Genomic DNA, 22,645 nt, shown 5'->3' with positions numbered 1-22,645 from the left:
TTGAATTAGGATTCAAAAGTTGACGGTTAAGTCGGCATTTGTTTTTATAGAAAGTAAGAACGCGCTATTGTGGTTATTGTTTCGTAATTAATACAGCAAGTGATTTTAATTAATTGTTTTTAATGTGTTTTAAGTAATTTAATTATTTGTGAAAATGATAACCGGATATGGAGATGATACGAATGCGACAATAAACTTTGATGTGTAAGTTTTTATAATTATTTTTGGTATTGAATCGTAGAAATTTTTGACCTGCTGATCTGCTGTCTTTATTTATCCTGAGGATTTATTTTAAAATCTTTCTTTCTTTGCTTATTTATTTTTTGGGATACTATCGTCTTTAGCTCCATTCAATGCGGGCCATAAATAGGCCGACGAAAAATACACACATAGCTCGTCGATTTATAGTTGTGTTTAATTATTATAATTATTTAGTGCCACTAGAAATTTATTTAAAAATTTGAATTATTAATTGCTGACAGAAATTCGAATTTTCAAGAATTTTATTGCTTTGACGGCTGTAACTTTTAAACGGCTGATTGTACAGAAATTTTTGCAGATATCAAAGTTGTAGAAAATTCAATTTTCTATAATTTTGGTTGACATAAAAATTATCGTAAGATCGATAGTTTAAAAGATATCGACATTTAAAAGTATAGTCCTTTGTCTTGCAATAAAAATTCAAAAAAATTGTGCGACTCTTTAAACAGCTGTAACTTTCAAAATACTGGTTATATCGAAATTTTTGCAGACATCAAAATTGTAAAGAATTTAATTTCCTACAATTTCAGTTCTGGCAAAAAAACTCATAAAGTCAATAGTTCAAAAGTTACAGTCATTTTAAGTTAAAGAAAAATTGCCGCTCCAAAAATTATCAAAAATTTTGACTTCAAATCAACTCAAAATTCTCATTACCCAAATTTGTAGGAAATAAAAATTTCATTTCCATCACCAGCTACAATATACATTTTTTCTTATATATTTCAAAAGAAATTTCTAATCAAAATTAATTACTTTTTTTTTTTTAAATTATTGTTAAGTAAAAGTTTAAATAAATTCAAATTTATGATGAACTTTCCTCTCGAAATTATCCAAAATAATTTATCCAATTTACACTATTACATTACATATATATGTATATAGTTCATGCATACAAAATATGTGAATTGATTATTATAATTTATTGAGCAATTATTTTTACATATAATTACAAATTAAAGTAACTTTTATATGCGTTATAATTTTTATATTTCAGTTAACGAATTGTTAATTGATAATAACAAACAAACAAATTTTTTTTACAAAGCTCTATCATTATCAGTAGGGTCAGAGTTCATTAAAACCCAGTGGTAGTCATGGAATTGATCTTTCACAATTTAAAAAAAAATAATAATAATAATAATAATAATCAATAAAAAATTGACCTCCTTTATCACTAAAAATTAGACTAAAGTTAGTAAACTTTATGCTGCCAAAATAATTTAAATTAAAATTAAATTTGTGTCAGTATAAAATTTGATTACATGATAAAATAGCTAATTAACGCAATTGAATAATCTCGATCGACTGGAACTTTAGAATCAGATTAAATTTCTCTGGCTATTAAAATTAATGCAGATCAAAAAACATGCAAACCCTGTCCTTGAAATATACTTATAGAAAGATCAATATTGCAATGCGGCAAATTTAACGCGTAAATAAATTTAAACTACGACAATAACGATCAGCTAATTACTTTAAAATTTATTAATCGATAATTTCGATAATCATTCAAATAGAAAAAAGAAATAGGAAAAATTTTCACTTTGATTTCAAACACAAAAACGAATAAAAATAAATTTATTGCATGTAAAAATTATTAAATTTATATTTAGTCAGTGCCAGGGTAAAAGTCGCATTAAATTTGTTGTTTATATACATTTTCTCTAATGCACACGAAAAAAACAAAATAAATAACTCATATCATTGATGTGAATTGTTTGCAACTTATATCATTTTATGAAAACACTACTAAAATACTTATTTTATATTTTCTTTTATACAGAAAATTTTAAATTGTCTTTTCAAACCGCGTTTTTATTTTAAGCCCAAAAAACAATATACATTTTTATTAGAAAAAAGTTTCAGTAAATAAAAAACTTTAATATTTATTTTGATAAACTTCTAAAAAAATTTATGACCCATAAAATTTGTCAGAAAAAATAAATTCCTAATTCTAATAAAAAAATTTTATTATAAATTTTTCTCCAATAAATATAATCCTGGTTAACAGACAATTAACAATTTCCAGACTTTTTTTAGCAAACTAATTACAAAAAAACAATCTAAAAATATGCACTTGTAGAAAATTTAAAAAACTCTAAGTGCAATTTTTTCAAATATTTTTTTTTATAATTTATAATTTCTAAAAAAACTCCAAAGTTTGAAATTTTTTCTAATTCTTAATAAATAGTTTCCATAAAATAAAAATAATATAAATTATTATTATTGTCTATGTATATACAAAAACATGAATCTAGATCAAGATTAAAAAAAAATAATATGAGCACCACTGGTCCCCTGATCGATGGAGATGACGATACAGCCTCTTCCCCAGTACCAAGAGCGAATATCCACCGCAACACAGTACAGTAAAGCACAGTACAGATCACTTATGCTATTTCGCTCATATCCCCCTTCGTCTCTCCAATCATCCCCCATTACTCTCACGTACGTCGGAGTAGATCCCAGCAGCCCAACTCCACGCCGTCTCTGTACATACACTCAGTTTTAAATTTTACTCTGAATCTACTCCGTCTGACTTCACTGTTTAGTTGTCTCCCGTCCGCTCACCAGATGAGTCATATCATTTAAACTTTTTAAATCCACCTTTACAACTAAAAAATATCCACTAATCTGGTCTATTAATAAACAAAATTATAAACTATAAATATAAATTTAAAAAAAAAACTTAGTTGTTTTTTTATAAATATGGGACACACGAGACCGTCAGTTAAACGTCGATTATTTTTTAAAAAAACAATGGTGAAAAAAGATAAATCTCCAGATGAGTGACCAATAAATAAACAAACAAATTTATTAATTATTTAATTAATTAATTGAAGAAAAAAAAAATATTTTTTTCATAGACGTCATGTGTTACCGCGTCATTGAATTTATTTGAATTAAACCTAAGACTCTTTTAAGTGATACAAGTGTTTTTTTAATAAACAATTCTAAGACTGATTATAAAAATAAAAAAAACATTTTTTTTTAAAAATAAGACTGACTCTAAGCCAAATTAATTAACGTGCCAAAGAGTTTTTAGTACAACGTAGTGTCAGTATTAAGCCATAAAGTGTAAAAAAAATTTTTATAATTACTAATAATTATAAAAAAAATAGACATCGAATAAAATACCAAAGTTATAGATACAGTAATTATATTAATAATAAACTTTAAACATGTTTTTTGGTGGTAGTACATTCTCTTACGGACGTATCAGTCCAACATCACCCACTAGATCAAATAATTGGGCTAGTGTCGTCAGTCCATTTAAAAAGTAAGTCAATAAAATATGACATGATTTTAATTGTCTATTTTTTACCAAGCGGTTTATTTTTTATTCTAGTTATTTTATTTAATTAAATTTAATTATATGATAGTATGGAGCTGAAATTTTCACACGTGATATTTAAGACAGTAGAGAAAAAATATATAAATAAAATAATAAGACATACCCACGCGGAAATATAAACAAAGGTATCACGTCTGCGCTGCATCTGATTGACCTGCATAAAATCACCATAACTTATAAATATATATTTGTATATATATATATGTAATATGTGGATTTGTAACATCGATAGAAAGAAATCTATCGTCGCCCACGGAAGTTGTTAACTGTAAACAAAAAATTATATAGCGAACAATTTAAAAATGTATCCCACGTTATTATGTCGTTAGAGTTTGATGCTGAGGTAGGAAGGGATGGAAAAATTTAGAAGTTAATAATTAAAATAGGCTTTATAATAACAAAGATTGTAACACTGGATAAGCGAATAATTGTTCAAGTACGTCAACGGTTGGTCGGTTGACGACCTGTTAATTGAGGAAATTTAACTTTGCATGTTAATTTATTCATGCATGTGAAATTTAAAACGTTAATAAATAACTCATTGGTTCTATAAGACCACGGAGTTAATTTTTTTTAAAAATTGACCCTAGAATTCAGTGACCCAGGGCCAGAAATTGAAGAATATAAAAAAGATCAAATTTCGAGCTTTTGTTTTTGACTTTTTTTCATAAAAAATTACTGGAAATTGAGTTTTTTTTTGCTCCATAACCAAACAAATTTTATAAACTGATGATAATTGCTAGCCCTGGCCCAATTTGCCCACAATTGGGTAGATAGATTTATTATATAATGTTTTTCGTGTACTTTTAGCGAATGATTTTGCTTTTTTTTTCATTTTTTTTGAGATTTTCGTGGAGAGAAAAATTTTTTATGGTCCAGATCTTGTATTGATTCGCGACCATCTTGGCGGAGGGCGGAATCTGTTTTTTTTTTTTTTTTTTTTCTGAAAAAATGGCAGTAGAAAATTGGTGGCTTAGAGTGAAGTTGGTGATAAGATTAATTAATAGAAAAGTAATTAATTATGATGTAATTTAAAAAATATTTGATGTAAAGAGTTGTAATTGTTGATACTTGAGATGTGTAAAGATAAGCTTTAGTTTCTGCGGCGCAAGCGTACACGTGTTCGGTCATTTATTTCTAAGAATAAAATTCATCATTAGTTAATTGGTTGTTATGATTATTATTTTATTTAATTGAGAATAATAATAATTATGGTAATTTTATGGGAAAAAGTGTTTATTTGTTTGGAAAATTAGAGCTCGAGACGTGAAATTATTAAATTCGGGATTGATAAGCTAAATTGATATTATTAGAGAGAGTTATGAACTCGACATTTCGCCTACATCAATTAAGTACGACTGGACAAGTATTTAAGTACATCCTCAGATGAATTATTATATTTTATTAGGTGAATTTATTTTTATTGAAAGAAAAAATACGAAAAACAAATCACTAATTGACAAAAGCTTATTAAATGTGTAAGATAAGAAAAGTCTTGAAAAGAAATTTTATTTTCTATCACTCTGATGCCTGAAAAAATAAGAAACAGTCAATTGTTCAAAAATTATAGCAATTGAGCCGTTGCATATTTTTTTTACGACTTCAAGTGGCTGTATTTTTAAAACTACTGAGCCTACGGTATTTTTTGTAAGGACCAAAGTTGTAGGAAATTAAATTTCCCATAATTTTGGTCTCTATAAAAATTTTGATAAAACCAATAGTTCAAAAGTTACGGCTGTTACAGTCGTTCAAAAAATTTTATTCATTAGCTCCAAATTGGTTTCTAAGACATCAAACGCCTGTATACCCAAAACTATTGACTCTACGCTATTTTCCATGAAGACCAAAGTTGTAGGAAATTAAATTTCCTATAATTTTGATCTCTATAAAAATTTTGATAGAACCAATAGTTCAAAAGTTACAGCTGTTACAGTAATTCAAAAAATTACAGAATTGTTAATTATTAGCTCCAAATTCTTTTCCAACTCTTTAAACGACTATATCTTCTAATATATCAATCCTACGATATATTTTATTGAAACCAAAGTTGTAGGAAATTAAATTTCCTTTCCAATGACCACCCCTCGAGTTAACTTATCTTCACTAGTTACTTAGATACCATAAATAAAAATTTTATTTCCATGCCATTAATTATTAAGTTTTTTTTTTCTTTTTACTTAACACATGACATGACTTTAGATACTTGAAGATTGATTTCCTAGAAGTTAAGACGTATATAAATCAAAATATTTATCTTGTAAAGCTTTATATATATTTCTAAAGATATCCATCCATTATTAGATTTACAATAACAAAAGCCAGTACATTTTTTTATTTAATCTCTATCAGTATCCAGCTAGAAGTAATTTAAGTAAATTTATCAGTACACAAAACTTTCCATCAAGTTTTAAAATAAATTGAATTTACAGATCAATGAGATAAAATTCAAAATAAATATTTTTCACCTCGTAAATATACAAATAATTACAATATATATTTACTTGCCACTGATTAAGTGACAAATGTTAAATAATTCGTCAGCATTCTGATTCATTGTTTTAAAATTTTCATTCGAAAAACCCGCCGCGCAGTAGATCTAAAAAATTATTGTGTTAACAAGCGTAAATAAATGTAAAATAAAGAATGAATAATTAGGCATAACGATTGCAATTAGTACATCTGCAAGCAAGTTATAATTATTCATTCACTATTTCTTGGAGATGAGAAATTTTCTAAGGAACTCGGTCTTTTCCTCGAGGTCTATATTAAAATTTACTGGAAATTACTGTATTTCCTCATTACCCATGTTAATTTATAACTTCTTACACCTGGATTCAATCTGACACATTCTTGTGCTAAATTATTATTGTAAGAAAAAATTTCAATCCAACGAAAAAATTAAATTTTTTAAAAAAACTAATTTAAAATTTTAAAAATGACCAAAAAAAATTTACTTTGACTTGAAATAGATGAGTTTTAAAAACTACGTTTTTTTATCTTCAGGTCGTCGGCTTGCTTACGGAACTGACAAAAAATCACGTAAAGCTTTGAGTCTTTTATTTCTTCCATTTTTTTTTTAATCCCAAAAATACAAAATTTTAAAATAAATTTAATTCATAATTTATTTTATTTATTTTTTTTTCAGTACGCAGATGCCCGCATTGCCTGACATTTCGTTGAACCAATCATGTATGAATGGTATGTATTTAATTATAAAAAAATTTCCACCTCCAAAAAATGTCCGAAAAAATTGATGGCAGTGATGCTGCAAAATTTTTTGACTACAAACTAAAATAAAACGGAAATTAATCCTCAATAGAACCGGATGCTATTGGCCGATAATACTTTTTTGTATTATAAATCTCGAGGATAAACGGATGCGGGCTCTAATAAAAATGTATCGGTAGCATTGAAGACACACCCGAAAGTTTTATTAAGACGAGAGTTCTTATTGTGGAGGTTCATTTTTATTATTATTATTATTATTTAATACAGATAAGGAGTGACTGTGGTCTTTCATTATTTACTTTTATGATACTTATCGACGGGTCATAAGACGTATCAACATCATCAGCTCGATTATTACAGTATGATAATAACAACAACAGCAACAACAGAACAATAGAAGGGCTGGTGTCCTCACGAGCGTAGCTCACCTCGTCTTTCATTACTCTCATTACTTATTTCCGATGTAAAATATAATTGACCCTTCATCGAGGCATGTCGATTAATGCGCCATTATCCGCAATTTTCCACTCCAATTTTTTCGTACCGCAAATTCTCCCCTCGCACTATCGGGTTATTTATATAAAACTTAAACTTTTTATGATATTATTTAAGTCTTAAACTCCGTAGACGTCGCGACGCCATCCAAGACACTTTGTCATGTGCTTCTGTTTCAAAGATATTCTTTGGCATGAGTAAATTCTTGGAAATTGTTCATTCCTGTGCTCTTAGACATCTTAAGAGCTTCACTCAAGACACTCTGTAACATTAGTTTATCTTATGACTGTATCATATTTATTCTTGAGATTATTTTACACTTTGGTAACAATGGAATTGTTATTTTTTATTTTTTAACAAGTCAGAGTTGTCTTTCTTTATATAAATATTTTTAATTGAACCCAGTCATAACAATTCATTATGATTTTTCATCATATTTTTGGAAGAATTCCCCAACGGATCAACCGTTTTCCAGATTTCTTTTTTAATTTCCTATCAAATTTTTCTTGAATATTCACAATTATCTAAAGATTTTAATCCGATACTTTTCCTACAAAAAATTTTTTTGGCTTCTGATCCATCGATTTACTCTAAAAATACAAAAATAGTGACTCAGTTAACTAAAAATCAATTTTTTCAATGACCTCGCGAACTTCCCCCAAATAATTCCCAGCACCAAAGACTTTACCCTGAAGATTTTCCATAACAAAAATTTTTTTCGGCTACCATTTAATTTTTTTACTTTCGAAGACTAAAATTTTTGTATTAAATGACTCATAAATTTTTTTACATTACCATGCAAACTATTTGCTATCCACTGTTTCATAAAAAATATGTTCACTAAGTTCTACCAAAAACTTTTTTGAATTTAAATTTATTGGGTAAATTCCTGTTAACATTTGAAATTATCTGGGTTAAAAAAAAATGACTGTGTGAAATAATCAACAAGAAAAAAAGTTTGGAATGTCTAATTTCGTTCTCCATTTTGCTGGATGGTTGCTTCCGCAAATAGTCTAGTAATAAATACATATATACAAAAATAAATGTAAAAGAAGGACCGCGACCTCGTTATCGCATTACGATCCGCCAATTTAATGCCCCAAACCCACATACACATAACACCATGTAATAAGCTGTGCGTTAAGTGAAAATAATGAACCATGAAAACATTCAACAATTGGTTAGTTCTCATATTTAACAGTCATCAAGATCATCATCATCTCCATTGCCATAACTATCACCATAATAAAAAACGAACTGAACCTCGACATAAAAAACAGAACGTAACCCATTGACCTTGCGATAGCCGATAGCTGGGTACGTCATTAGTCTATTGGCTTAATAAATAAAAAACAAGTCACAAGACACCTGCATTTCGTCGGCCTCAAAATTGCTAGACAAGAATCCAGACCAGGCGCCGCCGTTCGGGTTTTCATTACTCCCTTCTAGGAACTCGCGGCTTTTGTGCCCGCGGCCAAAAGATTCGCTACCGACTTGAGAGTCAGCACTTACCCACGTTATTCAGCCAGAGAATTGAAACTTTTTAACCACATACTACATATATAAATATATATGTACCTATGTATGTAAAATTAAACTATTTTCTGTGACTAGTCACTATAGTCTTTATTACTTTGACACTTTGTACTTTGTACTTGTTAAACACTGCCAAATAACCTCTGGTACATGCTACAATCGACCTTTGGACATGCTCTATATATATTTTCAAATATAATTATATATATCATATTACTAATTTATCAATCAAATTCAAATTTTGAGGGAAAATTTTTTTTTTATTAGAAGAAGGGTTCGCTATTCTAGGGAGAGATGCAGATTTTAAACCAGCTGTTGTGGTAAAAAAAAAAAAAAACGTGTATGATTTCATTCATAAAATTAATCTAAACTAAATTAATTTATCGGTGAATATTTTGACCTTAAACTAAAATATTTTATAAAAGTAAAAATAGTTAAGTATTTTTAAAGCAATTTATAAATGGAGACAAATTTCCCTCAATTATCTGAAGACCAAAACCCCATGCCCCTTTATAGCTTTCTCAAACCTCCCCTTTATTTTTGTTTTAAATTTTTTGTCCTCCAAGTTTTAAGTTACAGGAAGTTCCATAAAATCTTTTCCAACTCGGTCTCGAGCAATATAACGCAAGAAAGATGTGGGCCGTCTTTAATTTTCTCAGCATAATTTTATTGCTCTCAACATTTCCCGCCTGCGCCTAAAAATAACTCAAAAAAAATATAATTTCCACAATAAAAATAAAATAAATACATAAAAAATTGATTTTACCGTCAATATGAAAATTTTTTTTATCAAAACTCAGTGCTCTACCTGAAAGTTAAAATATAGATAAAGACACCAGTTCCGTAAATGTGTCATCTATAAATACAAAAGAGCCCTGCGGGTAGATACATATAGATATAGAAATCTTTAGACCCCGAGTCAAGTCGATAGACGAGGGGCCAGCTGCAGCAGCTGTTTCTTTTGAGTTTAGCTCAAAAAATCCATTATATTGCTATGCACACAATTTTACACACTATATTATCCCATATGATGCACATGCCGTTTAAAACCAGACGCCCTGCCTGTAAAATTCGACTACAATATTAACTATTACTTACAGTATCTTTTTTTTTCTCTTTACTGACCACTAGATTTATTATTAAACTCAAACATTTATTATTACAAACATTATTACTTTAATTTATTATTTCTTACTTATTCCTTCACTCATCAATCAGTTTTATTTTTACTTTTTATTTCTAGACTGGGAGGTCTTTTAAACAAGTCTGTCATTGTATCAATCATTTTCTTGAGACAATTATTATTTTTAAGAAATTTTTTTCAACGAACAAAGATTTTCATGTGTGATTAGCGCGAGCCGCTACCGTGTCTCCGTATATATATGCATATATGTACAGAAAAAAAAGATTTTTGACGTAAGAAATATTTTGTTTTCAATTCATAATACGAAAAATTTCTTGAGACGAATAAAAATTTTCGCGCCAAGGAATCTTTTTTTCTGTTTATATTTGAACGTGTACTTGGCGCGAGATACTACCATGTCTCCGGAGATATATATGTGTATGTAATAGTATGTATATGTAGACATTGAAAATAAAATTAAACTACATTATTACGACGTACAAAAATTTTGGCAAGTGTAATAACAATTACAGTGCTAGTGGTTACAAGTCAGTTGAAGATGCGCGACGTCGACATTAATACTGACCGCAACTTGCTGTTTTAATTTTATTTAATTTATTTTAATTTAATTGATTGAGTTATTGAATACTACAAGTTATGGGTAATTAGACAGAGATGAAGAAAAATTCAAAGTGGATAAATATTAAAGTGTTATGGGATGTCGCAAGTCGAAACTTGCTGCTCCGACTGTCGAAAATTATAAAGACGGTGAAGATAAATCTATTAAAGTAGAAATAATGTTTGGTAATAATTTATTATACTTTTTACTTATTTCTCATCAAATTAAGTGACAGGAATTTTATATCAAAATTTTTTTTATTAATTTTTTTACAAACTTATGTACAAAAAATATAAAAAAATTTGAATTTTTAACAATTTCTGAAATTAATTTTTCGCAAAATCTGTTTTTTAATTAAAAAATCATAAGTAATTAAAAAATTATTTATAATCGGACCTAGTTCACAACTCAGTTATTAAATATTAAAAAAAAAAATTTCATAATTTTGATTAGACTCAAAAACTTTTACCTTTTACAATCTAAAATCGGTGTAGCAAAAGTACCAAAGCATTCCCGCGTGAACTTTCGATCTTAATTCGATGCGGAAATAAAAAAAATAAAAAATAAATGAAAGAAAGCGCGCGGATAAAAAAGCTCTGGTCTGTCTTAGAGACGGTCGATTTCAAGACAAAAGCCTCGGTCCAGTCTTGCTCAGATAATAAACTCTCGTTTGTTCTATTCGGGCAGTACGCAGTATGTATATACAGTAGTAAAAATAAGAGGAATAATAATAGGTCGCGTGAAGAAGCTGCAAGCGTTTTGGTGGTTCGCCAAAAGGGTCGAGGCGCACGTCGCGACGCCCGTTCTTGATTCGCGTTCACTATTCGCGATCTTGGCACCTCTAAATAATACTCAATCTAATAATCTTTAAACTAAACCCAAACCAACTAAATCTACCGATAACATCTTACATATATTTTTATTCAATTATCTGTCTACATAACAGGTGCAATAAATTAACCCAAAAAATTTATCGTCCCAAAAATAAACTCGTAACCAAAACTAAAAAAAGAAAAAAAAATATTTTAGTAAAAATTTATTTGGCAACTTTTAAATCGCAACATATAATATATTTTTAAAAATTCTATTATTAAGCCACGAGCTTTTCGTCTGTTAAAAAAAAGTTAATACGCGCGATTCGTGTATCACAAAATGGAGGAAATATTTTTTTTTAAAACTCTGTTCTGACAGATAAATTTTATCATCATCACAATTATTATTATTATTATAATTATTATTTTATCTGTCACATAAATTATGCATGTATGTTACGTAAATATTTGAATATTAAATCAAATAAACGCGGGTGCTGGAAATTTTTATACTTTTCCAGCCTAAAAAGCCGCAGTAACATGAATTGTAAGAAAATATTTACTAGGTTATTTAACCTGAAATTTATTTTAATGAATTATCTGATTAATTTTTCAGGCACAAATTCAAAATCGCCGGGCAAAGCCCATCCGACCGGCGGCAGAACAATGAAAGATTATGAAGATCAACTGAGTGCATTGCAGAAGGAAAATTTTCAATTGAAATTACGGGTTTTTTTTCTCGAAGAACGGATGGGAATCGTCGGTCTAGGGACGTCGGATGAAGATAACATCAAAAAAAATATTGAGCTACAGGTTCGTGTTTTTAATTACTGTTTTTTTTAATTGGATTGTTTATTTAAAATTTACTTTTACTGTTCAGATCGAAATTGAAGCGCTGAAGAAAGAAATCCAAGAGAAGCAAGAGCTTCTAAGTCAGGCAGCCAGAGCTTTTGAATTACATGAGGAACAGAAAGAAGAAGCCAATCGAAATCAAGAATTGTACGAACAATCTCTGGAGAATGAGAGGCAACGAATAGAACAACTTCAAAGGGGTATGTCCCATTCAGGCACTTATTCACTTTAGACTCGCGGGTTTCTTTGTTATTTTTAAATCAAATCAAAGAGTAGATTTTATTATAAAAGTCGAAGGTGCAAAACAAATTAAACATTTTATTTTTTATTGGACAAATTTAATTTATTATTCATTATCAAATTGGTTTTGTTGAATGTTCATATTTATTTTTATATAGAATTAGATGAATACAAAGAAAAAATGGTCGATCCGTCGATTTATTTCAACGAGACATTGGGAATTACTCCAGAGTCAGCTATTGAGAACAAGGAAAAATTATTGCAGATGGAAGAATTGGTTGAATCTCTTGAAGCTGATGTAAAAATTTTATTTTTGAAGACAATTTTTCACTGAGCCTCAGTAATTTTGATTGATGATTGTAAATATTTAATAAAATTGTTTAGGTAAAACAATTAACGGCAAGTTTGGAAGAGGAGAGATCGTGGGGTCAAGAGTTAGAAACAGAGCGGGATGACTTACGTATCAGGGTAGAAGAAGAAATAAGATCCCGTGAAAAACTAGCGGCGGACAAAGACCAAGACATTGAAAGCCTGCGTGAGAAAATAAAGGGATTAGAAGAGGAGGCTTTCAAACGCGAGAGTGTCGCCCAGCAGTACAAGACCGAGCTTGCAGAAAAGGAACGTGTGATAAAAGAAAAAATTCTGATGCTCGAAGAAAAATCTCGCGCCTGCGAAGAACTCGCGGCCATCGCAGAAAAACGCAAGAAACAAGTAGATCAATTAAGAGCTTCTGTTAAATCACGCGACGACGCTCTCGTCGACTCTAATAACAAATATCGCACCCTACTCAATCAGGTAATTAATCATAACAGCAGCCATTTGTTCTTTTTACTTATCAAATAGTAATAAATTCATTTATTTTCAGTTTGAAAACAATCGTCGCCTATCACCGCCCGGTAGCCCATCAACATTAGAAGATCTCCATTCATTCAGATCCAGTTATCGATCAAGTCAAATCCTATCTCCAACAAGATCTTGTATCAGCCCATACGACTGGGATAGCGCCAAAGAAAGAATAAAATCACCGCTATCGCTATCGCTATCAAAATCCCCATCCCAGTCGACTGTAATTGATAGAGAAATAAAGGATTTGAAAAAGGTTTGTAGTCAGCCATTTAAATAAATGTCGCACACCTCAACACACTTATCTTCACTTAACTCTTAATCGTCTTTACAACTCATACAATAAAGTCAAATTAAGTAAAACGTACTCGGTCACAAAGACCGAGAGTTGTGCAAATAATTATATTTTTTAATTTAAAAATTACTAACACAATAAAATTTTTAAAAAACCAGCAATTAGAAGAACGTGACCAAGAATTAAGTAAACAAGAAGATGCCAAGAAACAATTGGTCTTGAAGCTCTGCAATGTCCAGCAGTCAAACGAGCAAACGGAAAAAGAACTGCAGAAACTTAAAACTGATCACGAGAAAGCGCTGACGATGATCCGCGAGTTCATAAACCGGCAGCACCGGCTCGAGGAAAGACAAAAACACAAAGAGCACAAAATTGCCGAGCTGCAGCATGAGCTGAAGAAGAGCTCCGAGTCCTCGAGGACTAAAAAGTCGGGTCACGTTACCGTCAGGAAAGATCTCGAGTATGATCTGCCCGATGACTCCGACAGCCAATCCCACCAGGTTGGTTCCAGTCACTAGACTCTTCCTAAATTTCTTTAGAAAAAAACTTCTCTTACTACATTCAGTCTCCATCTTATCTTAAATGAAAACTACTCTATATTTATAAAATAAGACGATTTATTAAATTTATTTTCATCACAAGTACAATAGACTTCTGCTTTGTTTTATTTATTTCAGAAATAATTTTCTTCTTCTTCCTCTTCACTGCCTTGACTACTACGCAACTACCACACGCATGACCAGCTTTAACGCTTTTTTTTTATTTTTATTTTTATAAAATAGTAAAAAACTTTTTCTAGCAGACGTAAGATAAAAATATAAAAATATTGAGTATCTAGATTCGCTATTGCTGTGCTAATATTTATTAAGAGGCCAATAAACTTGATATTATATTTAAAAGCACTGTAAAATATCAACATATATATTAAGTTATACTAAATCGCGGTGATATAAACAGGAAAAGAGGGCTTCCTTTACATGCTAATAATAGATAAAAAGATCAACGAGTAGTTCTTGGTGCCGTGCAGTTAAATATTTCGCCAGTTAAATACGACGCGTGGCCCTGTACATGCTCACGACTATCGAACGATTTATTTATTTATTTTAATTATTTAATATAATTATTATTTATATTTTCGAGTGATAAATAATTATATTATTGTCATTTTATTTATTTACTACGATAAGACACTGCGGTATTTTTTTTTTACGAAAAATATTTTTGCGCACGTGTTTAAATTTTGAAAAAAAAAAAAAATGTTGTCGTGCTTATGCTTCTCTATGCGTATGGAGGTTTGTTTAATCACGATAAATTATAATTAAATTTATAATTTTATTCGAAAAAAATAAATTATTAATTATAGTTTTTTTAAATAACTCATATATTTTGTTTTATAAAAAAAGAGGTAAATATTATAGAGATAAATTTTTTATAGGAACCAGTCATTACTCTAGTCGCACCGAGACCATGGTCGAAAAAAAAGAAAAGAAATTAAATTACAAGTGATTAAAATTCTCGAAAATGAAAAAAAAACTAATAAATAAAAATTGTATTGCATGTAAAGAAATAAAATTATATTTAATTGCAATAATAAATATATATTTATATAAAAAGTAATGCATGAGTTTTTATTGACGTTAAAGAAAAAAAAATTTATTATTTTAGCAACGATTCGAGGATATGGAAACTAAAATAAATGATTTGCGGTACGAAATATCCAGCATCAAAGCTGAAAAATCCGAGTTAGAGCAACAGATTCACCATGAATCAGAGGTAATATTACAATAACACCATCAATATCTCTCATATTTAACGTGTTATGCTCAATTTATAAATAGACATATAAATATATCTCAATAAAATACAAAAATAAATAATTCCAGGAGTTAAGACAAGAGCTCGGGGTGAAGCAGCAACAAATAGAAGTTCTAATGACTGAGCGCGATCAATTGGCCACTTTGCTTAAAGAGCAGCAGGAAAAAATAGCCGAGCTGCAGAGCGAGTCGTCTGCTCTCGGACAGCTCGAGGAGATCCACAGCAAGAACTTGGAAATAGATTCGCTTAACCGGGAGCTGTCAGTCAAGAACGCCGAGATCGAGGAGCAGAATATTAAAATCGAGGCTCTGGCCCGCGACTTGCAGGTCAAGACCCACAACCTGCAGCAGCTGGTCAACACCGAACTCTGGAGCAAGAACAAGGAAATCGCGAAGCTCCACAACCTGACTGCCAACTCCCGACAAAAACTGTCACTCTCCCCGTCATCTTCGTCGGTAACTCAGGACCCTGGGTCACAGTTGGATGTCCTGGTCAAGGAACTAAATGACCTGGGGATCGCTGTCAAGTTCGACAACGACTCAGTACAAATAAATTATATAAATAATAGTAATAATAATAATGACCAGTCGACGGACATAAAGGTACTCAAGGAATACGTGACGACATTGATAAAACAAAAATCCGATTTGGAAAAAGAAGTCGACTCCCTTACGTGGTTCAAATTACTATCGAAACCCGAGACCAGTGATACGAGTTTGCAAATCGAGTCGCGAAATGCTCGCGAGTACTGCGAATTACTTCGTACTCATTTGAAAGGTCTCGTTAAATTTATGAAGGAAATACTGAAGTCTACGGACTACAACGAGGACGACGAACACAAAAAAATAATAATTGATTTTCTTGCCAGTTCTAAAATACTGTCTGAGGACTTGGTGCACGCTCTAGAAGACGTTCCGCTGACTCTCAACGACCTGTGCATATGCCAAGAAGGCCAGGAGTTGATTAAAAGTCAAACCGAAATGATCGTTGAGGAAATAAAGCACCAGGGGATCCACGAGTCTGCGCAGAGTGACTCGGAAACTTTTTCAGAGCCCGACAGAATTGTTTCGTTGGCGAGAATCGGCCTGCAGGACGTCTATCCTAAAGTTAGAGGCAGGTTGGGACATGGGAAATTCAGCAAGAGCTTCAGCGACTCCGAGGACTCGCTGGATTACATTCCATGTCATAAAACTTATCAGATGGATGTTAATGAAGCGGGAAGCGGGAACCCGGTCCAGGTCTTGCAGGATACGAACAACATTTTGCGGGCTGAGCTGAATGACCTGAGGAACGAGTTGGCGAAGAGGGCAGACAGTGCGGAGGATAAACTCCTGCCGATAATTAGCAGGTTGGAGAGTTCGCAGAGTTACTGCGAAAAATTGTACGGGTTGTTTGAGGAAAGGGAGAGGAAGAATGGGCAAGACGGCAATTATGGGAAGAAGGACAAGCGGAAGATGCAAATGATGATGGAGAAGAAGATGCTGGACATGGAGAGCATGGCTGTGGAAATAGCCAAACAGAAGAACGATTTGATGCAGTACCAAGAAGTCAATGAGAAGAAAATTAACGAAATGATCTTGACCCTCAATGTCGAGAACGACGCGCTCAGGGCGAAGCTCAAGAAGCTGGAGGAAGAAAATGAAACTGCGCGTGGCAGTGTCGGGGCTTTGACCCAGGATCTGGACCGGCTGACTCTGGCCCACAGTCAGGTGCTGGTAGAAAACACGAAACTTACTAATGACAAACTGAGATTGGAGCAGGAGATGCGGAAGATGGAGACGAGGTACGACGCGAGTCTCAGGGGGTTGCAGGAGAAGTTTGAGAAAGAAATCGCGGAGTTGAGTTGCATGAATGAGACCCATCGGCAGAGGATGCAGGACCTCGAGGCTGCTAATAAGGAGTTGAGACGGAGGCTGGTTGTTGAGAACAGCGACTCGGCACCGAGTTCCAGTGGAGTTTCCTCGGTACCGGAGGCCAAGTCTGATGACATTCTTCAAGAATTTCATTCTTACAGTGTAAGTTTTTTTTTTTTTTAAATTTATTTTTTGAATGTCTAGTCGATTTTATTTTATTTATTTATTTATTTATTTATTGCAGAGTCACTACTGGCTGCCAATAAGCTATCCATCATCTGGTCGAAGTAAATCAAGTTGTTCACCAGATTTAGGTATCGAGAGTGACGCCGCCGTATCAATAAGACCATTAAAAGACACATTAAAAATTACAGAGTCAATGTCTAATTTACTAAGCGACGAAGAAGTTAATTGCAATAACCGAACACTAAGGGATTTAGACCGCGAAAGTCCGCTACATACTGAAGGTACGTTACTTATTATATTTTTATCAATGTACATACAGTCAATACAAATACTTTATACCCGTCAAAGTTATTTTTATATAGTAGAGGAATATTTAGTTCATAGACTACCCAGTGGGAGCAAAAATCGAAAAGACTTTCTTGCCGGGACAATTTTAGACATCATATACATAATACTCCCATATAAGAGATTATATATATGACCTAGACAGGTTAAAGTTATCAAAATTGACTGTGCTTGTATTAGTAAATTATAAATACAGTCGAATTCCATTAACTCGGATAATTAGTCTACGGGTGAGCAGAAATTTTTTGTAAATTCCGATTTATCGAATGCCCTTCTCTTTTGAATTCTAAACTACGCGCATGCGCTCTTGCTTACATATGTGATGTATAAACAATTATACAACACTTACGGATGTTACAGCAGCGGGTGGGAGACAGCGAATTCGTAGTGGGGGTCAAGATTGGGGGAAAGTTCCGAATTAATCCGACTTAGGAGGGGTCGGAAATTTTTTCTCTATCACACTTGAGTCGATGAACGATACTATCTCTGTTATATTTGCACGGTAAAAATTACTGAAGACCCTCCTTAATGTAATTCGACTTTAATGAATTATTGTACGATAAATAATTAAAAATGCAAATTATTAATTATAATTAAATTATCTAAAATAATTATTTATTATTTTTATAGGTGGACTTAATTATAGTATGTATTTAAAATCAGTTGAGTTCTATTGCTTTGGCAAATTAATTTATCACTTAGTTAGATAATTAATACGAATGACTTGAATTGTTCTCCATTACATTAATTACATAACATTAATTACTAAAATATTCATTATTCATTAATTAGTAATTAATAAAAATAAATAAAAAGCTAGAACTCGTACTGTGATCTCGCAAGCATTTAATGCTTAAGCTAAATAACAATGTTTTGTTTATTTTAAATTAAATATTATACTTTATTATTGAAGATAAATGTTAATGCTTAAGTGTAATTTATATTTTTTGTCCAGGTCTAGACGAAGTTGAAGCACTGAAACAAGAAAACGAAGCGTTGAAAAAACGTTTGATGAAAACGAGACGTGCGTTGGAGGATACATTTGAACATTTATCAGCTTCGAATAAAAACAAAAAAAATGTTGAGAAAGCAATAACTAAGCAATTAATGATAACGAAGAGTATTTTAAAAAAAACTAGAACTTACGAAGAACCTTTTGAAAAGTAAATTTATTTAAGTTAATTACGATTATTATTAAATTTTAATTTTTTCTTTATTGTTTGTTTTTAAATATTTCGATTTATATTTACAATATGACTGACAATTTATCGGTACTTATATTAATGTTACGTATATATATAAATATGTATATGTATAAAATTTAATTAATGAATGTTAACAATTACGCAATTGTTAAAATAAAAATAAAAATATTTTCGTACGAAAGACATTTTTTTAAATAAAAATAAAAAAATTAAAAATACGAATATTAATTCTAAGCAAGTAAAAAATATACAATTGGATTTTAGATTCAATGAAGTAAATTTAAATGTATATATGTATAATGTGTATATTTATAAGTAAATATAAGTAAGAAATATGTTGATTAAATTTTCAATAAATTATGATTTATTACAATACAATAAATTTTTTTTTTTTTTGTCATTTAAAATTTTATAAATATATCGTTTTTACAACTAACTTAATTATATAATTACAATTAACTAGATTATATATTTACAATTAAATAAATTACATATTTACAATTTCGCAACTAAATTATTTGTCATATTAAAAAGAAATTTTCTAGTCAAACATTTATTTAATTTGACTGTTAAATCATTTCCATAAATGGGAAAATGTTCTCTAAACTTATCCGATTTTGTGATAAAGTCAATGAACTTCCTACTACATACGTAACTGGACAGCCGATCAATATCGTCCTCTATCCAAAAATAATAAAGCGTCACTACTGAATCACATTTGACACTTTTCATTTTTTCAGCTTCGCCGAAACATTTTTTTGCAAAGTCTTCAATAAAATTTATTTCTCGAATACCCGCCATGTTTTGCTGACAAACAAACTGATTTTTACACAGCATTCTAACGATATGTTTGACAAAAACCTCAGCCACTTTGGCAATTTTTATTTTTTCATCACCGTAGAAATCGTCGTGCTCCGAATACCCAAGAACATCCTGCAAGTCATTCAATGTCTCTGTAAATATTGTCAATCCGGAATCTGTCACAATATTCAAATCGGCATTATGGCTTAAAAGATATTCGATTTTGTCAATGTCATCATAAGACAGCATAGATAAAGGCGTCAGCCCTTGATAATTTACTGCATTGACATTTGCTCCATGGTGTATCAGCAAATCTGCAACTTTCAACGTAATATCTTTTTGCTCTTCATAATTACCAGAGTCGTAAAATGAATTCATGAACAAAAAATGAAATGCAGTATGTCCCTGGTTGTCCCATTTATTCACGTCGACCCCCTTAGCCAACAAATGCTTTACCACACCCAAATTTCCTGTTATTATCGCATTGATCAGCAAAGTCCGATTGAATTTCTTTTCTTCTCTGTCAACATCGATCCCATTATCAATTAATTTTATCGCCAGCTCGTTGTTTTGGTCACAAACCGCTTGCTGCAACAGAGTTTCTTTTATCTCCTTAGCTAACGATTTTTTTCTGCCGTCAGAGAATTTTTTAAAATTGGTCAAATTGTCTTGGGCAGCATATCCCATTAAAAGTTTTACCATGTCAACATCATTATTATCGATAGCAATGTCAATTGGTTGCTTACCCAAGCAGTTCTTGGAGTTTGAATCAGCGCCTCTCCATAAAAGCAGTTCAATTGTGTCAAAATTTTTGTTTCTGACAGCGACATGTAGAGGCGTGCACTGTCTAAGAACTAGTTCTTGTCCATTTTCAGACACTTCTGAGCACTTGTCAGATAAGTAATAGAATACTGTAGCATTTCTATCGTTTCTTTCGAAATAACTCCTGTTAATTACGAGATCTGCTGGTTTGTCGATGTCGGCTTCTTCATCGATGAGCATTTTTGTGATGTCGAAGTCATCGTTCAATATCGCGTAGTGTAATGCGGTGTAGAGTGGAGTTTTTGTGTTGACTCCACTTTTTTCACCTACGATATATTTTAGAAGCACTTTTGTTACTTCCTGCTGATTATTATTTATTGCATCGCAGAGCAATGCGTACCCGTTAATTATCGCAGGTACTGGCGACTCATCAGCAACAGAAATAATTAGTCTTTCTACTGTAACAACATCGCCATTTTTGACAGCTAATTTTAAACTTTTGAAAATTTCACTGTAACTGACAGCTACGTTCATTTTTGGCACAGGAACTAACGCGAACATTGTTTCAAACTTTAAATATTTTTGGCGGGAAGATGAATTTATTAATTACTTGTACAAAGCACAGAAATTCGAAAATTTATATAAATTTTATATAAAATCACAGTATTTATTTTTTTACTTCACACTTCGCCGTAAGTAAAAAAAAATCTTTTACAAAAAATTATTTATTTTCTTTTTATTTAAATTTTTATTATTAAAAAATTTATTTAAAAATTTTGATTCTGTTAAATATAAATATTACGGAGGAAGAAAGTTAACTCGCACAGTTCAGAAACAGACTGACAGTGAAACGCGTTTTTGAAACTACAGACTAGCAGATGGGATCCCTGCTACGTCAACAATTGACTATGAGAATTGATTAATTTGACCGAGACACGTCAAAACGGCTGGTTTCTACGCCACGTATTGTTGTACGCAGCTTGACTATGATTCAGCACTAAGAAGAAGAATTTTAACGATTTTACACAGAAAACTTAAAATAGTAGATTGATGATATTGACTGCTTACTTACAAAATATCGAGAAAAAATTGTAGAAATAAGTAACTATAGTTAGTCGTATACGATTTAAAATTAAAACATGTTGATAAAAAAAATATTTATAGATAAACTAATGTTGAGAAATATAAAGGTAAAGCGAATAATCATTAAGACAGAGGTTCAGATGATATGGAATTATCAGTGATGATAAAATTTTAAAAGGTTTGGTAGCCGTGGACTGTACATTCTTTAAGAAAAAAAATAAAATTTTAGTTGTCGTGAGAATATAAATAATTATTTTTATCAAGACGAGTCCAGATTAGGAGTCAATGGTTTTTAAATAACTGATGCGGGAGCCGTGAATGAAAATAAATGTTCCGGTGAAATAATTTTAAACTTGACAAGTTCTTTTGTATACATTTTTCTAAGAACTGAAAAGTAAATTATGCAGGCGATGATCATAATTTTTCAAGGAGATTTATTATTCAATTTCTGATTCTTATGGAAAAATGTCTATAAAATATGAAAACTTTTTCAGACTTACCATCAGAGACTATGTACCAGCAACATGTAAAATCATTCAAGCGAATTTTCTCTGTCTGAAAAAAAACTCTTTGAAGATAAAATAGGAACGTTGTCAAATAAAATTTCGGTTCCTTCTTTGACATCCAGCGATAATCATCCCCTAGTAATACGAAACTACCCTACAAATTTACCATCAAATAACCATAAAAAAATTATCGACTAAAAGCGTGAGTTTAAAAATTTAACTGAAAAAAATACTTTTTAGAGAAAAAATTACAGAAAATAAATAGTCATTATTAATTATGATAAATTTTCATTTATTATCACTTGATGACTAGATAATAATATAAAGATTCGTAATCACTGGTTTTGGTTAAATTTGCGACCGCACATCTCTCACCCCTACTTTCTTTGTCTCACAAATTTAGTACGCAATCTCTATATCATCAATCGCA

The 22,645-nt window shown here is 30.9% G+C and overlaps 2 protein-coding genes across 8 annotated transcripts; one reads left to right on the top strand and one right to left on the bottom strand.

Annotated features, from left to right (window-relative positions):
• Positions 1–19: 19 nt before the first annotated feature.
• Positions 20–19,301, top strand: LOC103575475 (centrosomin). Of its 7 annotated transcripts, XM_008555276.3 has the most exons (14): positions 2,758–3,541; positions 6,762–6,814; positions 12,046–12,242; positions 12,310–12,481; positions 12,680–12,819; positions 12,906–13,316; positions 13,387–13,620; positions 13,818–14,159; positions 15,325–15,432; positions 15,543–17,489; positions 17,572–17,641; positions 17,702–17,794; positions 18,489–18,503; positions 18,814–19,301. In XM_008555276.3, exons 1-14 carry the CDS (start codon positions 3,444–3,446, stop codon positions 19,023–19,025), a joined length of 4,092 nt encoding a protein of 1,363 aa, XP_008553498.3. In that variant the 5' UTR covers positions 2,758–3,443; the 3' UTR covers positions 19,026–19,301. The 7 variants fall into 7 exon arrangements, with proteins under 7 accessions (XP_053596651.1, XP_008553498.3, XP_053596649.1 ...); XM_053740676.1 differs by lacking the exon at positions 2,758–3,541 and adding an exon at positions 20–204 and having other exon boundaries at positions 17,572–17,794; XM_053740674.1 differs by having other exon boundaries at positions 17,572–17,794.
• Positions 19,302–19,632: 331 nt separating this feature from the next.
• Positions 19,633–21,187, bottom strand: LOC103575500 (putative ankyrin repeat protein RF_0381). The gene is made up of 2 exons (XM_014442457.1): positions 19,880–21,187; positions 19,633–19,743 (listed from the first exon to the last, which is right to left on the bottom strand). Exons 1-2 carry the CDS (start codon positions 21,185–21,187, stop codon positions 19,633–19,635), a joined length of 1,419 nt encoding a protein of 472 aa, XP_014297943.1.
• Positions 21,188–22,645: the final 1,458 nt, after the last annotated feature.

Source organism: Microplitis demolitor, chromosome 7 (genome assembly GCF_026212275.2).
Source record: "Microplitis demolitor isolate Queensland-Clemson2020A chromosome 7, iyMicDemo2.1a, whole genome shotgun sequence".
Classification (NCBI taxonomy): Eukaryota; Metazoa; Arthropoda; class Insecta; order Hymenoptera; family Braconidae; genus Microplitis; species Microplitis demolitor.
This window is presented reverse-complemented; position numbering and strand designations above follow the sequence as displayed.